Source organism: Notolabrus celidotus, chromosome 19 (genome assembly GCF_009762535.1).
Source record: "Notolabrus celidotus isolate fNotCel1 chromosome 19, fNotCel1.pri, whole genome shotgun sequence".
NCBI classification, from domain to species: domain Eukaryota; kingdom Metazoa; phylum Chordata; class Actinopteri; order Labriformes; family Labridae; genus Notolabrus; species Notolabrus celidotus.
In genome coordinates this window covers 23,514,173-23,537,330 of record NC_048290.1, presented here as the reverse complement: position 1 = coordinate 23,537,330, position 23,158 = coordinate 23,514,173, and the positions used below count along the sequence as shown (strand labels likewise).

Here is a 23,158-nt window from a genome sequence, read left to right as displayed (position 1 = left end):
TCATCTTAATATCATCTAGTATCGCACCTTGCAGTATTTAGCAAGTTACAGCAGCAAGGAAAAACTTCCTTTAACAGGCAGAAACCACGAGCAGAACCAGACTCATGTTAGACACACATCTGCCTCGACTGAGTCTGATATATATTTTATTTTACGATTTCCACCACTGTCTTAGAAACACATTTATCTTGACTGAGCTGCTCAACATAAACTGTTGCATCTCCCTCATCTGGAAAAAGATCATGTGGTTGTGTCACTACTCAGTCCGTGTGAACAAAGCTTCTTTTCTTCAGCGACAGTGCTCTCCCTCAGGGTATCACTGTATCTGCTCCGACTGCTGCCTTATGAGTCACGGCGAGGTGCGATATATCCGCTTTCTTTAAATTATTTGAATCTTTGGACTCAAGGAGCGGAGAGGGGAGAGGGGATTTCCCAGCATCCCACCTTAATCCTCTGACATTTGGTCCCTGCAGACGGAGGGATTTCCTCCACAAAGTCAAAGGAGTCACAGAGAAGGTAAATGTCATGATTGATGCTGTGTTCATACTCACTGACACATGAGTCATCCTTCATGGTGCAGTTTATTTGGCATTTGATTAGATGTACATCTACCTCAGAAAAACACAAGCCCCCCTGCAAATGAAGCATTTTTTTTTAAATTTAAAGGCTACGAAATAAAAGACAATGAAATGTAGCATTTGTTGTATTATACATAAAACATTTCAAATCCAGTAAAATTAGTTTGAACACCACCATAGTCTACACAGAAACTACAGTGTCAATGCAGCTGTTTGGGTCATGGGCAGGGTTTTAATGCACACAGAGTCTTTGAACCTACTGTACAGGACAGACTGTCGAGCTAACAATGTTTCCATCAAAAGAAAAATCTCTCAGCATGCCAAATAAAAAAAAACACATGCACCTCAGGTCCAAAAAGCAGATTTTAAAAAAATCAAGCCAAACAAACTTGATGGGAGAAAGAAGAAAAGAACAGATCTGGACTCATCTCCTTCCATTACACACATGCACAGGTTACTGTTTACTATCACTTTCCACAATTTGAGATGTTGGTTGGATAATCCTCTGTGGATTGTCAGAGCCAAAATAAAAACAAAATATAAAATAGGGAAAAAAAGCTTCAGCACAACAAAGAATGTACATTCAAACATGAGATACACGGACGTTCACAGTCATACACACACTTTAACATCTGGCTGTCTTTAGGCTGAACAAAGCTGTCAAATGCTGGTGTTGTAGGTCGACTGATCAAAAAACTTCTTCAAAGAAATCCTTGACGATTGTCATCATAACAGGGGTCTACATAAGTTTACACTTTTCTTTTTATTACAAGAACTTTCACTGCGATCTCACTGAGAAACAGAACAAGTAACTGACCCATCAACGACAGCGCACAGAAAGAAGACACAGCTACAGTCAGCGACATTATCTTCATCAGTAGCTGCAAAACAGAATCACACGTGGGAAGGAACACATCGGGGATGGAGGGGGGGGCAGCATCCAAATAGAACACCTGACAGATTTATCTTCAAAAATTTAAACAAAAAATAAAAACCCTGAATGAATCAGAAGATTAGCGGGCAAAACATTCAAAACATTGAGCTTTGAGTCACTAAACATGGTTCAGTTAGCAAACACACAACTATCCTGCAGAGTTAATGAGAAAGCAACGACAACGGGAGCTTCTGCATGATTTAACCACTTCATGATTGGAACAGTTGTGTTAAATAAATTGATTTTCTCAAATTCATTAACAGGATATCAGCCCTACTCTTCACCTTCACACATGCACCCCATCGCTGATCAGTGGACACTTCAGACTGCATCCATGCCCCCATACAACAAGATTACAGCCTGCAGTCATAAATTATAATCCAAAAGAACACAAGACCTAACTCAGATATTTAGAAGTACCACCACAATCCTCATGAGCACGTCCTTGTGTTAGCACGACCTAATAAAAACCCTATAGTAGGAAGCTAACTGTACCCTCCCTCTGTAAGGTTAAACCTCAGTATTACAAAACGTCTTTGCAGCAAATATGCGCTATAAACCTGGAAGACCGCTTCATGTATCAGACTCTTAAGAAAGTGAGGGGGGGGGGGGGGGGGCACAGAAGTCGTGATCTGGAACATGCCAGGAGAGACAGATTTGATGGTTATTGAAGCCCGGAGATAATTCAGATCAGTTTGAACGACAGTATGACGCTAACAAAAAAAACACACAAGGAACGATGGCTGGCTTCACCGTCTGTCCATCATTCTTCGCCTTGTGCTGGACTCCCACGCTCCAGTTTTACCAGTTTTACAAATCTTACCGGCACAGACCTGAGTGGTATTTACATCAGGGTTCTCCACCAATCAGACCAACCTTGAGATGTTTCAAAAGCTGTACTAAGTCAACGCAGAAAAAAGTAAGAGAGCAGCTTCTTTCTCTGTACAGAAGCAGTCCTCTGTGCTCCCTCAGAAGCTGCTGTCTTTAAAAAACAAACACTCAGAAGGCCGACTGCAGAAGAGTCTCCAGAGAGACGGCGTCTTAGCTTCGTTGTAACTCCTGCCTCTGATATGTCTGTACAAACTTTAACTACACAACAGTCTGCTGCGTCCTCTCTTGCTGCAGAGCGTGCACACAGCCTTCCTCGTCTTGCAGTTTATGTCCGAATACAGCTCCATGTCCACAGTCCTATACCACAGTGCTGAGGGAGGAGTCTGCAGGCATGGGGGCGGGGGCGTTTCCATCTGTCGGAGTGTCAGGCCCAACAAGCAGGGTGCTGCTATCTATGGAGTCCTCCCTCTCCTGAGATGACGGTGCTGAGTTCATCACAGGACCGGAGGCGATGGGAATATCGGCACGCAGCCCGTCTCCCATGGTGTTCATCTGGCTCGGCACCATGGCAACCCCGCTGTGACCTAGAGATAACAGCAAAGAGGGGACGTAAATATCAGAGTGTGGCTCTGGAAGCACTGAGATCTGATAAAACAAGGTCAGCGCTTACCGAGGTCTACATAGAGGAGGCTGTCTGGGTTGATGGAGGCTTCGTAAGGGGGAGGGGGGTCATCAGGGTGCTGGATGTCGGGGTATTTGTAGGCTGCGTACGGCGGGGGAGGCTCTTGGAAATGGAAAGCGCCTCCCTCTCCATCATCGGACAGATGCAGGGGAGTGAGGCCGGTGCCAAAGGCGTCCGGGCCGTAGTCGAAGCCTGGGACTCGTCTTCCAAGGTTAAAGTGGTGCACTGAATGAAAAACAGATATGGACGGCGATCACATCACGGCCATAAAACCAGACTTTAAAGAACATCCTGATTTACAGATTGAATTAGCGAGGAAAAGGGATTTTATTGAAAGATTCTGTTTCTACAAAGACAGATGTTTTCTTTTACACCATTATGCAACAAGGGGAGTCTGAATATTCGCTTATACAAGCAATCATTATTGAATAAGAGCAACAGCGTGGTGTCAGCGGTCAACACCGTGAAATCACTGAGAAAAAGTAATTTAGAATTGAGCCCCCGTGTATCACAGGGCATGAAATTCATTACTGCTGTCAATTACACAGAGACTAATTATGATAAGAAGGCCTCATTATGTGACCAAATGATCATGATTTACAGAGTGAGCGAGTGTGTGTGTGTGTGTGTGTGTGTGTGTGTGTGTGTGTGTGTGTGTGTGTGTGTGTGTGTGTGTGTGTGTGTGTGTGCGTGTGTGTGGTGTGTGTGTGTGTTCAACAGGCTCAACACTCACAGTTTCCTCCAATCAGAGTTTCGATGCGTTCACGTCTCCGCTGTCGGAGTCTGTGCACCATGAAGAGCAGCAGGGAGAGGATGAGGAAGGATGAGATGCAGCTGACGATCAGCCTCATCCCGCTGGCCATCGAGTCGAACAGGCTGTTTCCATCTGAGGAAAGAAGGGAAGAAAAGCTGAACAACATACAAGGTCATCTGTTGAAAATAATCTAATGAATTTATGCTCTTAAGAATTGAAAAAAAATGTGATAAGCTCTGAAAAAAAGTCTGTATAAAAAGATGGATGACATGACAGCTTCCCAAAAGTAAAGTCAAAACCTTTGGATTGTGTTCTACTGGCTGGCTGCAGCATAGGTTATAAAGCTTACTTCCTCCATGTAAACAGATGAGACATGGACTGAACAATAAAATGAAAATGCGTTAGCAGAGTAGAAGTAAAATAGCGAGAGGAAACATAATGCACACAAATATACAAGTCATAGACGGGCATAACAGCAAGTTATGGAAACAATAAGTGGCTTTCCTGTGGACTGTTTCGATCTGAGGGATATCAGTTGTTTTATCAATGAGTTAATCTGTGCTCTAGGTATTGGAAGGTGGCACATTGTCAACATCAAGGCTCCACCCATTCGCTACTGTGGAGACTCTGGCTCCAGATGTCAGCACCAGTGGCGGGGGGTGTTCTGACGTCACTTTTGAACAACAGGAGGAGGTGTAGAAGCCATGAACTGTATAAAATATGGACGCAGTATCCATTACGTCACCCATCTGTTTCTGAAGTGCTGTTGTGAGGCCAATCGTCGATTGTGACGTAAAGAGGCGGGCTTTGAGCCTCCTAGCCTACAGTGTTCCCACCTGTCAATCAAGTCAGCTGTGCCTCTCAGTGGAAGACTCGTAATCTCCGCGTTGCCACGTTAGAAAAGAATTCACCCCCCGTACAGTGTGTGCCGATGGAGAAATGAGCTATCCAGACTCCACTCGTCTTTTGTACCAGACTGTAAACATGTTTATTTCTGCTGTAAAGATCAGCTTTTTTGAATTGGTGTGTATGTCCTCAAGCGGATCCTGGATGAACTGCAGTTTTTAGCACTTCTGCATTGGACTCATAACTTTAGACCGCAGGTTGCTGCTTGGTAGAAGCAACATCTATCTTAATGCAAATTCAATACTGAAAAACAACCTCAAGGTACTGACTGAATAATTTGAAGACACCTTTTCTTTGCTAATTTAAGGTAACAGTCATATATTCCTCACTTGGAAAAAGCTAATTCATATTTTTCTTGATCTAGTTTTTTAGTGACAGATTTAACAAACGGTTTTAAGGAAGATCTCTTTCATTTCTGTGACAGGAAACTCTCCTCATGTAAAAGTTTCTTCAGCAGCTACCACAAATTAGATGCCGAACACTAATTTCAGCCACGTTCAAAATTTGAGCGAGTAAATGAGGTGTGGTAGTACCTGGGTCCAGACAGGTGAACTTGCAGCACTCTTTGGGATCCTTACGGAAGTGCTGGCATCCCTGCGGACGCTCGCACAGTGCTGCCACACACATCTCAGGCTCTCCGTCGTGACACGTGCAGCTCAGACACGGGTCGTCCCCTTTAGGGGTGAAGTAGTAGCCCTCGTTTACTACATTGTCTTTTATATCCACACACGTTTGCCCTGCAGGTGGAAGACATCAAGAACAAGTTTAGAATACAGCGGTAACAGTTTTAACATTTCTGACAAACAGGAACGAATGAGCACGCACTCCTCTTGCAGAGAAAGGGAAACTTCTTGTAGCAGTTTTCAGCGTGCCAGCTGTGCAGGCCTCGTTCGTTCATGCTTTTGATCTGAAAGCGCTGCAGCTGGGCACAAAAGACGTTGTCCTGAGTGGGAGACGCCTCCCCAAAATTGGTAAGACCCTCAGGTGGAAGGAACACTTGCATGGACCCTAATGGAGGAAAACAAGACGAAACACCTTTCAGCATTTCAGGACTGAGGGAGAAATATGAGTTTTTCTTTAAAAGAGCAGATAAGACACCTTTGTATGCCACCTCCCAGCGCCCCTCCAGGGAGTGGTTCTGATTGGTGATCACATACTGGTACCCCACCCAAAACCTGAAGCAAACACAAACAGAAAAAACAAAATGTTTAGATTGACCTGGGAATACTCTTTCAACACTTTAAACTACCGCTGCTGGCCACTAGAGGGCCTGCAACACTTGACACAGCATGATCGCTCCCCCTGAGAGCCCTGAATCAGTAGATCTGATTTCAGTCAGACTAAATTGGTCAGCAACAGCAAAGTAAAAATAATACAATTAAAGCGGTCTCACAACTTGAGAAGTTATTGATCTCTAGAGTAAAGTAGAGTTTTCAGAGCCAACTTTTCTGTAGATACATGAGCATAACTCAGATATCAGGCATGCATTAAGACAGCTATTTTCTCTCTTAATAAAGGCCAAATGAACAGCCAAGAAAGAGCAGCACTCAAAGTTTTGACAGTCGTTTTCAGTGATGTTTTTACCGTTTATTGGAGGGTGCTCTGAATCTAACTTAATAAAGGCACTTCAGTAAATCAGACCTTGTTAACTCTCAGAAGCTTTGACTTCTGCAACACTTTAAAAACTACAGACATTAAGGACTCACTTGCACTGGTCCTCTGCGCTCGCAGACTTTGTCGTCAAAGTCCACCTCGATCTTCAGAATGAACTGCAGCTCCTCGTTGGTACCGAAAGTGGCCAAAGAGCCGTTGACTTTCTGACAGGTATCCACCGCCTGCCAGTAGTTCTCGTTCCTCAGGTACACTTTGTAGCAGCTGGCTGTCTTCTCGTAGTGATGCCACCCACTCGGGCATTTCTCTGTAAGATGAAAAAAAAAAAAGAGTTCAGGATGTAGCTGATCAATCGATCAATCTTTATTTATTTAGTGCCAAATCACAGCAAACGTTATCTCAAGACTGCACTCAATGTTATGTTATTAACAAAGACCCAACATCAAGACAGGATAAGATCCAGTCCCATCTTACAGACAGGACTCAGTCTGATCTAATCTTAATCCACCATGAGCAGAGCACTTTGCAACTTTCAGCAAGTTACTGAGGCTAAACTTCCTTCAACAGGCAGAAACCTCGAGCAGAACCAGATGCTGATAAAAACTGATAAAAAAGCCGGGTCATTATGCAGACACAAGGACTTTTTAAAGAGCTTGAAATGAAGTGAGAGTCTTACTGTTGAAGCGCACAGGCTGAGCCACACCAATGACGTCATCTACCTGGTCGTATCCATTACCGAAACGAAACCTCTCCTCCTTTATAGCTGCAAAACAAAACAAGCAAGGTAAACATGTGGACAAATGTTCCCCTTCCTTTGTAGTCTGAATCCTTTGTGTACAAATGCTTCTTCCATGAAATATCTATAGCTAAGATTCAATTTCACAGAGACAAATGCTCTTAAGACTTTAATAGCTGATGTTGGCATTCCTCTGGGTACACTTCTAGATCTCTCGTTTTTTTTGTTGTTGTTTTTTTGCTTCATAAGCCTTGGATCAGTGTCTTCCTGTTTCAAGGTTCTCTACTGAAGACACAAATTTAGAAACATGAAACATTTGTTTGTCTCTCCAAAAGTAAAAAGGAAGTAGATGATGATTACAGGAAGATAAAAGCAGAAGCAAAGCCTTTCTTCATGCACAGCTAATAGGGATGTGAATAAAGGAATTCAAGTGGATAAGTCAAGTTTATTTACCGTCCTAAAGAAGAACCTGAATCTAAAATACAAATACAAATACTCACAGCTTATTCAAGACTTTTCTTTTAGAGGTTGAAAACTTGATTTTCAAGGGGTGCTGATTTAGCCTAATGGTTAAGTTATGTGTTTAAATTTAGAGGCAGATTTTTGGTCCAGAGTGAAAGTTAAAGAATCCAGACAGTTTGTTAGCTCGTACCTGGATTTAGTACTCTGATAAGCTTCTTGAATCCCTAATTTTGATGGTGCTAACAGAAGATGGTCTTTTGTGTAAGATCAGATTTTTGTGATGTTTTAATTTTTCTCAGGTTGAGATAATTTGTATAATCTATCACAAAGAAATATCAAACTGTATACCGTGTATCAATTTAGTTGAGTATTGTTTTGAATAGTGCACTCCCCTTGAGGATTACTAAGAGTTACGGGCGAAGTGATGATGTGTCCCAAAGTGCATTGAAAGCAACATGCTCATTCTGTGTTCAGTTGTTATACAGTCGCGGTGGACAGGAAATATGTTAGACATGCACAGCATGAAAGTATAATTAGTTAAGTTTATTAAGTAAAACTGTCACCTTTTCCAGTGATCCAGTGACAGATTTGATATTTATCAAACGATTTATCACCCAGCCCTACTCTCTATTATGCAAGGATATGAGTGGAGGAAGGAGCGAAACTTGAAATAACAAAAGTAGAGCTACAGAGCTTGATTGTGATATAACATCTATGTTTTACAGAATACAGAACAGCCTGACAAACTTCCACTTCCTCCATCTGTTAACCTTTTGAATGTCTCTCTGTTCAAAGAATCAACTACTAATAACTCAAGAGCTGATCATAACAAAGAAAAGGGAAGCATAACCCAAGACTCTGTCAGTCAATAAAAAAAGGAACAGAAGGTTTGTGTTATAACCCACAAGCTGACCAACTCAACTTCAAGTGGTTAAGGACAACACTGTCAGCAGATTCCTTCACTTTGCATTAGCGAGTGGAAAACCCAACTCAGAATCTCTATCATTAAACTTCACCTTGTTTTCGTAGGTTTAGACTTAACTTTGAAGTACAATGAAACTAAAACAAAGACCACTCCATTAATGTGACAGGTCTGTTTGTTAGCAGCCTGTGTCACTCTTGTACAGTCTGCAATGCTTGGGTAATAATTTAGGTAACACCTTTTCCTCTCCAACCTGCAGTGAGGTTATAAGGTGGAAGCGTTTGTTTTGCTGGAGTCCATGTGACAGATTGCTCCACTTTTCCGCTGCATTCAACAGAGAGCTTATCCCACACTGGAACACTGATTTCAAGGTATGCTGTTGATTCAGTGTAGAGTAAACCCCTCACTGAGACACGGGGATTATTTATGGGTTTATCTTTCATTTCTCTAAGACACTCCATCTACTAAGCATTCATAAAAGAGGCAGAATCATGACATGGAAGCTTTTTTAAATTGATTATCCTTTTCATAGATTTGTAGTTAACTGAAGGAACAAGCTCTTAGTGGTAATCTTTAAACAAACACATCCTGCCTTTAATGCTTGTTTTATAAAACGGGTTTAAAGTGAGGGATGAATGAAGTCCAGTGTGAAACCTCAATCAGGATACAGTGTTGCCAGCAGGCCTGCAGCAGTTACTCAAAAGCATGCACGACCACGGCTGTATGGAGGTCACATGCTGAACTCAATCCTTTCAATAATTCCTATTATGCGGTCAGAGATCTGGGGATAAGGTCTCTGTGGACTTAAGGATGGCAAACAATGGGATTTCAGTCAAAGGATAAGCTGCTGCTGCAACATTTATGCAGTGTTGAAGAGATCAACAAGCAGTAAACAAAACAGATACACATGTGCAGCCACTCAGAATTTAACTGGACCACGCTTTGCCATCTGATGTCATCAGTCAGGAGTAACGTCACATCATTAAGCATATCAGCTGGATTGACTCATGTTTGAGGGTTTTGTTGTGTTTATGTGCAACACATGTGACAAGGCTGATCTTATGTTTACATGCTGTCAACACGCTTACACGGGACTTCCACCAGATCTGTGTCCGGTCCGTCTCCGATCCGCTGCGGTCCGGCTCCGCGCTCTCATGCCGTCAACACCTCCCGGTTGTGTTTTCAGAATGCAGCATGAAGCAGGGCCGCCGGACAGCTGGAGTCATGTGGCTCTCTCACATTTCCCCACGGCAATCACTGAATCAAGAATTCTCCTCCTCCTCTCCTCGCCCATGTTGTCTTTATGGTCCTCTGAAAACCTCTGACCTGTTGACTCCAGACCTGCCGCCGCTCTAAATGACATTTTGTTGTCGTAGTTAAGTTAAAAACGATCTAACGATAACTCAGAGTGTTATATTCTGAAAATTAACAGGGTTTTTATTTTGTTTTTGTGCCTGACTTCCTGTCCCACTCTATCTGCTCTGTGCTGAATTGATATGTCGTGCCTCGGCATCCGGCAAAAATAGAAATCTTGCGTATCTGATCCGTTGTGTTCCGATCTGCCGGATCAGAGACGCAGCCGGAACGCAACAGAGCGGATCCAGTGGGGGTTAACAGATTAACTAGAATAGAAACCTATCAGATCCGGTGCCGTGACGGATCAGGGACGGACTGGAGATGGATCTGGTGGAATTTGGCCTTCAGATTCACAGCGCTTCTTCTTTTCAGCACACCTTGATTCAAAGCCGTTCAGGTATGATCGGATTGTCTGAGAGCAAAACCGCTCCTGGTTGTTGCTATTCTTTACAGCAGTCATCTTGTTATGGTTATTAGGTAACAGAGTGGGTGCAAAAAGGCTTAAGTGACTCATACTCACGGGGACAGTCCATCTCGTCACTCTTGTCCTCGCACGCTGTCCACCCGTCACACTGCCAGGACATGGGGATACACTGCATCTTCCCACTGCGGCAGGCGAACTGCCCGGGGCTGCAGCGCTGCTCTGTCACACAACAAGAGAGAGAATGTGTGGTCAGACCTGTGCGTGACGAAGCTCTTTCAAAAACACGAGAAAACACTTTCAGAGTCCAGCAGGGGGGCTGAGTGAGACCTGAAGATGGTTTTTATTTATACAGATGAATATTTGGGAGGTTGAAATCTTTCCTCCACTTTACAAACTGCTCAATGTAAGTGTGAATGGTTGTCTTCCTACATGAGGTAGCCCGGTCCAGTCTGTACCCAAACCTAGCCCAACGTCCACTGGGATCAGCTCCAGCAGAGATGTTCCCTCAGGGTTCATCATTGACAGGAGGAAGGACCCAAATTGTCCACAGAAATTTAATTTCCACAAAGCCACAAAACAAAGTCGAGTAACTTTATAAATCAGTCTCTCCCTACACTGTTTCCCAGACACACAGAAAAGAGAAATGTGTCAAAAAATCCTATACCTTATATATTTAATTTAGGTTTAGGGTTCTTCTGAATCCCAATTGTTCACATTAATAATCACATGTTTACACCTCCATTATTTTGCATTTAAAAACCTTTTTTTTTTTTAAAGTTGTATGTTTCTGGCTTTAATGACTTTTGTTCAAAAAGGATGGAAAAGTGGACGGGGCAGGAAATTAAGAGAGAGTGAGGCAGCAGGTCGGTGTCGAACCTGGACCACCTGCTTGAGGACTACAGCTTCTGTATTGAGTGCATGACTTAACCGCTAGATGCCCCTAAAAACGGGTTTTAAGTCCATATTTACGATGCAATGCAATTCTTACCAGTCTTGATTTGGGAATCAAATGAATTAAATTCTATGAGTTTGGTTGCTCTCTGTTTCATATAGGTCCTGTATGCATGGAACTATTGTTTTTCGTGCAAGTAAAGGCTGGTCTACACTTCTGTGATGACCCTACACAGCAATGGTGGACTCAGACTTGAGCACTACATACTTGTGCGTCGATGTGTCCGTGTCGCACAGCAATGGGCAGTGTAGCCTCTCTGATAGTTGCCCGTTTCCGCCCCCTCCCCCTGTTCTCAGTTTACTTTTGCACAGCGATTCTGAATGTATCATGTTATTTTACAGCTGATACATGTTGCTGTTTATCATACAGCGATGAATCCAGGGAAGAATAGACAGGACACGCCGGAGGATATGAAACACATGGCTGATGTGCGGGGATCCTGGAAGTGCTGTAAATGCAGGAAATACAATGCCAACAAGCGGACCAATCACAGGGCTTGCGGTCTGCTTCAATTCGTTGCATAATTCAATTTGGAGGAAGTGCGCGTCAGGCCTCAGCGTCGGCACAGGAGCTACACAGACCTATGCATGTTGGCTACGCAGTCGCTTCGAGGCAGAAGTATAAATCAGGCTTAAGGCCTCCACATGTTGATTGGCCTACAGTCAACTACTATCCACTCAGTGAACCCTGTAGTTCACTTCTTTGATTTAGTTTAATTCACAAAAGCTCTCCCAGCTTTTGTGTTGTGTTTGTTTTAGCTTGTAGGTGGTAGCTTAAACTCAAAGTACTTGAGTGACATTTTAATTCTGTTTACTACAAAGTGCATATTACTTCTGATTTGTTTACTGAGCCGTCAGGGAGTTTATTCAAAAGAGCAGCAGTGTCATTTTGCCATCATGGTAGCAGAAGGAAGCAGTAAGACACTGTGGCAGCTTAACTACAGTGTGCTGCAAGGGACAAAATATCACGCTAAGACATTTCAGGCATAAATCAAATCATGATTAATAATACGCAGTTCAGTCTATTCAGATTGATAAATTAAGGTCTGCAGCATCAGGAAGGAAATATATTGAAACACCTGAAACAGACAGATTTTTAATTCTCTTCCTCACAGTTTCCATCTTTCAGGAGGAACATTAGGGCAAAAACTGAGAAAAATCACAGTTACACAACACCTGGACTACAACTGCACCACTGAGACAAACTAAAATCGACTACTGGACACGGTCTGTCAGCCTGTCAGCTTACTCACCGCTTCAATACACTGAGACAGTAAAAGTAGGACAAAACATTGAAGTGGTAGAATTCAAAAAAGGGAAATCTGGAGCACTTGGTGTGTGAATATGTGTAGATTCATTCAGAGAAAATTACATATCCATATCCAACAAAACCACACCACTTTGAATAAACAACACTGGGTTTTGCGCATGTCTTTAAGCAACACTTCAGTTATGAAGGCAAGAGGAGAGAAGGATCCTCATTAGACCTGCAGCAGACATACACATTAACTCCATCTATAGGCTTCTTGTCTGTGTGTGTCCTAGAGCAGCACAGACTGTGCTAAGTTAGTCTACAAACCACGTGTGATTAACATAAAAGATGCCTCTGTAACAAAGCTGGCTGTGTCCCGGTTCTCTCACGTGAAGAAAGACTATATGGACACTCAGATTCCCACAATGTCAATAATCACAGAATATGGTTCATTTAGTAGGTGTGAGAAAATATCGATACAGCAATATATTGCGATACTTTGACCTCCAATATAATATTGATATTTCAACTCGTAATATCGTTTTTGTAAAAAAATAAATAAATCATATTTTAGCCGTGTTGGAACTAAAATACTTCAGTATTTCAAAAACAATAAAGTGGAAAAGTTGTTTTCAATCAAATAGTTTTGACTTAATTTGTCCTTTTAATTTTGAGTAATATGGTGTGATTTACATATACACCATCTCTATTTTGTTCTTAGTTAATAAATAGATAAAACAACTGATCAGGCTAGAGCTGGGTGATATTGAAAATGATGTCACGATACAATATTTCATATCAGCCGATATCTGTAATTATCACGATAAATATCAAATCATTATTTCACTTGAATTCAAAGGCAGATTTTGGGTCCTGAGTGAAAGTTGAAGAAACCAGACTTGTATCTGGATTCATTTCTCTGATAAGCTTCTTGAATCCATCATTTCTCACGGTGCCAACAGGAGGCAGTTCTTTTGTGTAAGATGAGATTTTTGTGAAGTTTTAGTTTGTAGATTCTTATCACGATAATTATCGTTATCGAATTACCGCCCAGCCGTAGTTGAGGCTTTATGTTTTTTTCAAGGAAGGCTTCTGATTACCATCTGATAATATTTAAAAGTCAGTCAGGGTTCAAACTAAAGGAGCTGCTAACATATTCGGACAGAAACACCACAGCCACTACACTAACACGTACACTGCTTCCTTACCTGACAATAATCTTGCCAGAGCTACCCGCGGACCTGAAAAGAATAGAAACAATAAAAGTGACTGTCCTGTGTGTGCTGCTCATTATGTTCCCCTATCATTTACTCTGTTAACATTTCTCTGGTATTTGTCAGAGCTCACTGATTTCCCCAGTTGCTTCCCCAGTGGGTCCATCCATCCCACCATCTGTTTCTTGGATAAAGGTGGTAGTGTTTGCCTTCAATAGAGCTGGACCACCCACTCACCTGACAAATATGGCGGCACTATTTTTACTTTGAAGAGAAAAAAAAGAGGCTAAGAGCTATTTCAAGGGACTGTTGTTTCATGTGTGTTCAACAAAGGCAGGGGACATGAACCAGAAGACTAGACCGTCAGCTGTGATGATACCACACAGCCAAGACCCCCACCTACACTATGTCAACAAGACAGTTAATAAAACCTGTCTGTCTTCTTACGAGAGCTCAGACTGCTTCACTAATTAATGATCCATATGAAGAAAGAGGTGGTCATGTTGCCTGGAAAGGCTTTAATGAGAGATTCAATTCGTTACTACTAGATAGAACAAGAAGTCCCCAATTATTAACAAGCCTTAGCATTTGTATTTTCTATGAACTGTGCTTAAGATTTTCCTAAAAGTCTGACATTACCCCAGAGGTCATCTTATGTTTTCTAACAAAGGTCACAAACCATCCTTGATCAGGTCAAAACCAAAATCAAATGAGTTTTCTCTGAGGTGGTTTTGATCTTCAGAGTTACTTCTTATCATTTGAAGAGTCTCTCTCTCTTTCTTTTCATCTCCTCTATCCCTCTTTCCAACACCAACTTGGTCGAGGGAGATGGCTGTCCAACATGAGTCTGGTCCTGCTCGAGGTTTCTGCCTGTTAAAAGGACGTTTTTCCAATAGACTGTATAAATAATGGACGTAGCATCCGTGACGTCACCCATCTGTTTCTGAAGCGCTGTTTTGAAGCCAATCGTCGGCGGGCGCCATATTGGAAATGCTGAAGTCAACCTAATATCTGTCGAGCTAGTGTGAGGTAAAGAGGCGGGCTTTGAGCCTCCTAGCCAACAGCTACAGTGTTCCTGCCTGTCAATCAAGTCGGCTGTGTCTCTCATGATGGAAAACTTGTAATCTTAATACCTTTGAAGCTGCTGTGTTATGAAAAAATTCAACCCCCGTGTGCTGATCGAGAAATTAGCTATTCGACTTGTACCATGCTGTAAACATGTTTAGTTCTGCTGTAAAGATCAGCTTCTATGAATGAAGGTGTATGTGGTTTAAAGTACTTCTTGAGCCAGCCTCAAGCGGACACTTGAGAAACTGCGGTTTTTAACACTTTGTGGAGACCACATCCATTATACAGACTAGGGTAGGACTGTGCCAACCTGAGGGAATTTTTCTGTTTATTTAGTGTGGCGGAAGTAGCTGGACATAAATACTTCGACTCCAACAGCTGATCCCTTGTGAACAGGCAGCTCTGGCTGCAAATGCGAAGTATGTGAGTATTTTGGTTTCGTTTTAGCTCAACGGGTGGAGGTAGAAACACATGCCTTTCTTTAAATACAGTCATTGCTCACTTTACAACCCAGATAGAGCCAAGTAAAACAAGGATTAAGACATGATCGTTTATGTACCTGTTTTATGTTAAATATTATCCATCTATGAGCCTCCTCGTTTTTTCAGAGTGATCAGGAGGGAAAACTTGTTGTCTATCAATGGCAGTAAAAGATAACATGTGAAAAAAACATCTCTTGAAAGAAGTTGACCCACCTAATAAGACTGACCTTAATGCGGGTCGCAGACACTTTGCCAAAAGCCGACGTCACCTCGTCTTAGTTAATGCTAAGTGGATTGAGATGCATTACAGGCCTGTGTCGCTCTCCTGGGACTGAATCCATTATCATTGGTCCCACTGAGCTTGAGTAAGTGTCAAACTGATGGATAACATTAGAGACCATGTGTCCCAAACAAATTAGAGTGGATGTGTGATGTTAATAATTAATGCATTATGTTTAGAAAGAGAAGCTGTTTGTGATTGTTTGTGGTTAAAAATGTGTGGCTCTCAGATTCTGTTGCCTTGAGAGACATAAACGACTTAAAAATCCATAACACTCCTATCATCTTTAACTCACTCTTGTACTTTATGCATGTGCCAAATGTCTATACCGAATAAGACTATTTGATGAGAGTTGGAAATCTTCAAGCTTTTTCCTCGACAGCACATTTCTGCCAAGAAAATTCAGCGAATCACCGAACCAAAATCCAGCCGGGGCCCTGTATATTTAAATATAGCTGACTACACTGTTGGAGCGGTATCTGCATGTGCTCAGGACTCAAAAATACACGCTCGATTTGTGCTTTCTGATGCCTGTGGTTTGCATAAAGCCCTGCCGCCTGCATAGTCTTCATCAGTATTCAGTCTCTCTAAGAACTGCTGCTGAAGAAAAGCTCAAATGTAGAATTTATTCAGCTAGCTTGGCCTCCAACTTGAGGGTTATCAGATACTACACATTGAATGAGAGGAGAAGCCTGTATCTGTAACAGCTGAGTTCAAATGCACTTCTCCTTTCATTATCTGGAACTCTCTGGTGAAGAGGATGGAGTGTATCAAAACGGACTGCGGTTGAGGGCTCATCTTTCCCTTCCTGTTTGGTGGTTGTATTTCAGAGAGATTTTTATAGCACGCATTTGATTTGGAGGATTTTAAGACCCCTAATGGCTTCTAATTAACCACAACATGCCCGATACGAGGTCGTGCTTGACACGTGTGCAGGGAATTCGCTGCATTAATGAGTATTTGTAATGGCTTGAGAATAATGGAGTTTTTTCTGCGTGACGGCCGTGAAAAAACAGGATTAAACCCATCTCTTATTGAGGCTATCCCTCTCACAAGCGTTACATTTTGTCTCCAAATGAGTGAACACCGGCTACAACGAGAAAAGTGAGCCTCTGCATGTCTTACATAACGGAGAGGAAAATACAATAAAGACTATGAGACTGCCCTGACTCAGTCCGACTGAAGTATAACAGCACAGTGAGCTGGCCTTGTGAAAACACTGCTTCATCTCCAGCCACCGATGATTCACATCAACACTGAGAGCTCGCTGGTGAAAGCAGTGAGTGGGTACGGGCACTCTGGTATTCTTTTTGCAAGCCAACATTTCAAACTGATATATTTTCCTTCACAGTGCGGATGAACATGAAACAAGGCCAGTTGGTTCTGTTGAAAAAACAAACAAAAAAAACAGCATGGGGTCAGGAAGTCATTATGTCACGTCTGCTATCAAAGAAGTGGATTTGTATTTCATTAAGAGACAGGGATTCATAGCTGTGATATAAATGATGATCTCTCTTCACCTAGTGCTGGGCAATATTAAAAAATATGTTATTACAATAATTTCTTTTATATCAGCCGATATCGATAACTATCACGATAAAAAACAAATCATTATTTCAACTAAATGGCAGATTTTTGCTCCTGAGTGAAAGTTGAAAACGGTTTGTTAGCTTGTATCTGGATTTAGTTTCTGATAAGCTTCTTGAATCCATCATTTCTAACAGGAAGCAGGTCTTTTGTATAAGATGAGATTTTTTAGAAGTTTTAGTTTGTAGATTCTTATTTTTCTCAGTTTGAGAGAATTTGCATAATCTGATTTATTTACCCACATCCTGAAAGCGGATTTTATCAAGTGTATTAAGTTAATAGTTAATGCCTAGTCAACACAGTGTTAGACTAACGACTCTGCTTTGAGCTGCTAGGTTTTGCTTTTTCTTCCGTGTCGCTCGTTTCAGCTGTGTTTACATTCCGCTTCAAACGTCTTTAAGCCCTGCCTACCTCTCACCTTGCAAAATGATTGGCTGTTGAATGTCATCTTCTTCTTCTGTGTAATGTTGTGTGGAAAAACAAACGGCAACCATCGGTCTAAAAATATGAGTCCAATGTGGAAGTGCTAAAAACTGCAGTTCATCATTCGGCTTGAGGCTAGCTCCGGGAGTACCGGAAACCACTAGGAGGCTCAAAGCCCGCCTCTTTACGTCACAATCGCTCAACAGCAACAATATGGCTGCCGCCGCCGATTGTCCTCAAAGCAGCTCTTCAGAAACAGATGGGTGACGTCACGGATACTACGTCCATATTTTATACAGTCTATGGTGGCAACTAGCGTTTAAGGCTCATTGGTTGGGGGGTGTAATTGCAGGTTTAAATCTATAGAATTTTCATCGAACATTTGTTATATTTATTTTAAGAAAAATTATATCAGGATAATTATCATTATCGAATTATCGCCCGGCCCTACTCCTGACCTAGGGCAGAAAAAGAAGAGCATCTATATCTGCAGGTGTGTGACTCTGCAGTCAACACTCTCCATGGTGCCTCGCTGTCAATCCTCTCCTCTCAACATTTTCATTTCCTTCACTTGCCCTCTCAACTGCTTGACAATAGAGGTGAGGTAGGCAGCATGAGCAAGAGGTTGCAAAATATTTCAAAACATGAAGGTGAAAAGTTTTTTTTCTTCACCCGACAGAAATATGTTAAAGGTCTGCGCTGTTTCACCCACCTCTGTTAGCAGGAAATGATGCATCTATTGGCTGCAAAATGATGATAAAAATAATTACTCCTAAAATACTGTCATCACCAGAACTGTTTCATTTTACAAATTGAAAAAAATCGAATTAAACTCTGTCAATGTTATATAACTTCTCTTCCATTACAAACCAATAACTCGCTCATGGAAACTTCTGAAGACATCACTGTGTAACTTCTGGCTGTATTTCAGGTCTTCTACATGTAGTTCACTGCAAGGTAACCATCAACTGTAACTGTGGTGTCGTCAGTCATCTGACAGAGCACTGATGCATGATGTCTGTCAGGAGTTCAAGTGTAGACCACTAAATAGTGATAAAACAGCTGCAGTGTTTCTAAGCCCCACAGAAAACAACTGCGTTCAGCTGACTGCTTGTTGGAGCCGATGTCTGTATATACAAAGTATTTCCATCTCTTGAGTCTTTGGCATGTCTGCACTATAGGAGCACAACCAGACAGTGCTACTTTATCTGGTGCTTCACAGCTATCTGAAGCCCACATTCAAGTAGTTCAGTCTAGCCTGAGGTCTGTGGCCTTTAGATGACCCATATTTGCTGTGCAGTCTCTGAATCAGATAATACGCTGTGTATTGGCAAGAATGTGGTGATAAAATACAGAAATGTAGAAATAGGGTGTGTACAAGTGGAGCCGATATTGAAGTGCATAGAGATAATGAAAGTAGTTTTTTTAATCTAATTGTTGAGGCATGAGAGATAAATCCACATCTAAATTAAATCTAGGTTAAAAAATATTACTTTTTATACAATCAGGACAGTGAGATCTACAACCCAGACAAAGTTAGCACAACACTAAAATCATTGCTTGCAAACTATAAATCAAAAGCAAACTCATTTTTGAGGACTGATACAATATCACAGAGTATATTATTGGATATCTTCAAACCTCCCTACGTTCAGAACATCAACTGCTTGCTGCAAAACTCAAACTTTGAAACCTCTAAATTCTGCACTTTGGCATTAGCTTTGGACAGAAGACTGATAAAACCCCTGGACAAACGGGGACACTGAATCAAGTGGAAACCACACAGATGGATTTGCCAAAGAGCCTTCTAGACATGTGAGAAACTCTGGTCACCTACAAGCGACTCAAGCACAGCTGAGCAACCTCTTTACCTCCCAGGAGACACCTTCCTTGCGTGATACAACCTGATGTGAAACAAGTGTGGCAAACCAGGTAAGCCAATTATAAAAGTCTGGAATTTATCAAGGCCGAGTGCAGCCTGTTGAGTGCAATTAATGCCAACATGTCAACTTCAACAGCTTCAGAGGAGGCCTGTGACGAGACTATAATGATGCAAGTTTCTGTGTCTAAATTAGCAGATACTGTAAGACTCAGTGGGATGGCTCCTGTCTACTTGTGTGACAGGAAGTGTTTCATGTTCACAGCTGCTCAAACTTTTTTTTTAATTGAATTATCTGCCAGCAAGCCGGATTATTCTTGAGCTCTGTGCCAAAGTCATGAGAGCATCAAGCTTTTGGGAGCCCGAACTTGATGTGCAAAATCATGCTCTACAAGAAGAGAGTCTCTGTGACACAGCCTGTACAGGATTATACAGGTAGTCCATGTGTGGAAGCCCTACATCCCTCTCACAAAAAGTTTGCGTATGCAAAATGAAGACTGACCTTTTTTATTCCAATGCATGACTCACATATAGCCTTCATGCTTTAGATGAATGAACCGCAGGCCTTGTGCTCACACTTAGAGGATTGAATGAATCCACCTTTACAAAGCTACCTGATTATACTTGATTACATCCTGCAATTAAGTGCAAATGAACCTCAGCAGGCCTCTTACTATGAACTCAATATCTGCCCCAGACCCAAACCTTGACAAGCATAAACAATAAGAGGGATGTGTGTAATGCGTTTTCTGGGCAGCACTGCTGGTTGCTTCTTTGGATTTGGCCAAACAATAACGTGTTTATCCATGACTTGAATTGATAACAGTTTCTCCGGTCCACACAATTGTCTTCTTGCTGCTTAAAATGTATCCAGCAAAGAGCTAAGGGAGCATTTGCATTCACAGCACAAGCCCCAGGCTTTCAATCGAGACAAATGAGGTAAAATTATTTCCTTGTTTGGTTCATAAAACACTGGCATTATATGTCAAACATGATTACCTGCAGAGGACTTCAGTGTGATGCTATTTTAAGCATTAAAAGTGTGTTTCCCCTTGTGAGGGGTTTTAAAAAGTCATGAATCACCCACAGTATGAGTTGCACCTATTACAAAAGCAGGAAATATAATGTATAAATGCATTTTGATCATGATTTATGCATTTCTAGGTAATGTGGTCCCAAGGCTTGGGAATTTGGGGGATGCTGTCGTGACAAGCAAATGACTGTGTTATCAATAATGATGTGTAGCTGATACATGAATCAATGTGAGGCAGTCTAAGTGATCCAGGAGCATGGATCTCTGATATGCATGTCAAATTAAAGCTTTCCGGTTAAGGAGGCACTCTGATAAAAACACATGAGTTCATTTTGCAAAAACATATATCTCTGTTTTTATAAATATTAGAAAAAAATGTATTTATAATATAGATTTTTAATAAAGTTACATTTCTAAGATATCTCTAATTAATAATGTCATTTTGACTTAGTCAAAGCCACCCAACTTCAATTGATTGATAATACCTAAAGCTAGTAATAGAAAAAACATGTTTTTGAAACATTTCTTTAATTTTCTAAAAGTGAGTTATCTGTTTTTGCAAATGAACTCTTCATCAGCCTGCACGAGATACCTTTAATAATGTATGAATACACATTTTATAACACAGTTTACACATGCATATCCATAACTGTCCAAACTAGCGGTCTATTTATTCAAAAGAGAGAAAGAAACGGTGTATATTCAGAGAACAATGGCGTTCGTTATATTCTACTTAAAGTGTTTTCATTATGTTGAAGTTATTGTTGTAAACGGTATCTAAAGAGGGTTGTGATAACACTTATCATGAAGAAACATGAGAGCTGAAGTAGCGACACTGAGGTGGTCCTGCACCCTGTCCAGCTTTAGCACAGTATCGGTTTAGAAACCACCGGAGTCCCCGGTTTATCCAGCAGGCCTTTCCGCCTGACCTGCCGCTCCGTGCTGCCTCCTCCTGTAATCTCTGTTTCCCCCTCTTTACAGCCCGTGTGCCCTCGGGAGAATGTGTGCAAAGACAAAAACACAGATTTATTTACCTGTCCGTGGTGGGTCCGTTAACGTGAGGACGAAGAGAAGAGAGAAGAGGACGAAACTGCTGCTGTCAGCCTTTGGCAACATTTATCCTCCATTCATGTTAACTCCTCTATTCAGAAATTTAAAACATATACCGAGGTTCTGCACCGTCGCCGCCCTCTCCGGGGTTAAAACGTTACCCGCTTGGAACACTCTAAACCCATTTCTGTGCACTCGACGCAGCTATTAAGGAAGAGAACCACCGTGTGTAAAACATATTCGCACCGTGCAGCGACACAGACTGGAGTTAATCTGGCCGAGCGGCTAACGTCCTCTCCTGCTGCTCGGTGCGGAGCGGCGCTGATCCAAGATGGCTGCGGCCTCCCATCACAACAATCCTAAACATGGAACACAGGCTATCAGCTGGATGAGCCGTCGGGGCGGAGTTTAGCAGATTACACCCAGCGTGACACACGATAACCAGTGTGTGTGTGAGTGTGTGTGTGCCCTTTAAGATTATTATTACGTGATGAATCTAACCCAAAATATTAGCACTGGTTGTTCAGTGGATGGTAACGACGCATTAAATCTCACTGCATCATGCGAGCTGCTGGCACAGAGGACGGTGTAATGTCCGTTAGTAACTCGTATTAGAAGCGATGAAGATGGTTGCACTAATTAAAAATGCAAATTACATGCAACATCATTAATTATATCAAGGTCACAAAGTTACATCAAGCAATACGACCCGTCAACACTTCAAATATTTACTCTTCTTTAAAAGATATACTTTTAAAGAAATATTAAAATGCCACTGTTTTTTTTCCATTTGGGTATTAATTAGAAAGAAAGAAAAACTTTTGGGCCCCCCCAAAAAGGGCACCTCTTATCAAAACCTGCAGCCTGTTGCACCAACTGGGTGTAAGTTTAAACGTAGCCTAGTTTGAAAGCAATTTAGGGTGGAGTTTACACTCTACTAACGTTTTGGGCATTGCACCAGCTGAGATAGTTCCAACGTAATTCTTACACTTGGCTTCTAGTAGGTGTAAAGTCCTCCATATAGTATATCTGCTGCAGGGTGCGTCGTTTTGAAAGGTGGGATGATTTGGAGGATGAGGAGATACAGAGGGTTCCAGCTATATTAACTAGTTATCCACGGGAAATTAAATCCTTTGGAATAATATGATGACCAAGATTTGCGCTCCTGAGTATTAACATATGTTGTAGTTGATCATTTTACCACTCGATGTCACTGTTATTGGCTCTGATTGGCTGCTGGAAGTGTAAACGTCATATCTGCGACAATGTTTTGGTTAGTTTGGATGTTTCAGTCAACTAGTTAAGATGAACCTTACCTCTTTGTGGTGCAACCAAACAACGACACAACTTAAGTTACAAACTAACAAGTTTCAACGTGTGGTTTAGTGTGGACTTTACAGCCTAACTTAGAACACAACTTACGCACAGCTGGTGCAACAGGCTGCTGGTACTCACAGTTTAGGGTGAATCCACATGTATTGAGGCAGCGTTAACAAGAGGGGAGGCCGGATGGAACACTTAATTCTGCATTCTGGTAAATATTTATGTGATCATTTGTGCTGGAAATTGAATTATGAAGAAGGAAAACACAACTACAGTGGAATCCAAGTGGGCACTTTAGTGCGTTTTCTTTGAGACAAAGTGGACGTGGATCCATATATTTACTGTTTGACCGTGATAACTACTTAGTTTCAGTTGTTTCCTTGTTTCCTCCTATTTATCTCATCTTGAGATAACAACCCT

General features: G+C 41.8%; 1 protein-coding gene across 1 annotated transcript; it reads right to left on the bottom strand.

Annotated features, from left to right (window-relative positions):
• Positions 1-562: 562 nt before the first annotated feature.
• On the bottom strand, positions 563-21,808 carry dgcr2 (DiGeorge syndrome critical region gene 2). The gene is given in 11 exon segments (XM_034709611.1): positions 563-2,927; positions 3,014-3,250; positions 3,759-3,911; positions 5,219-5,422; positions 5,511-5,693; positions 5,784-5,860; positions 6,392-6,402; positions 6,404-6,603; positions 6,973-7,059; positions 10,293-10,415; positions 21,400-21,808. Coding segments are annotated over 11 exon segments (1,584 nt in total). The 5' UTR covers positions 21,482-21,808; the 3' UTR covers positions 563-2,700.
• Between the last annotated feature and the right edge of the window lie 1,350 nt (positions 21,809-23,158).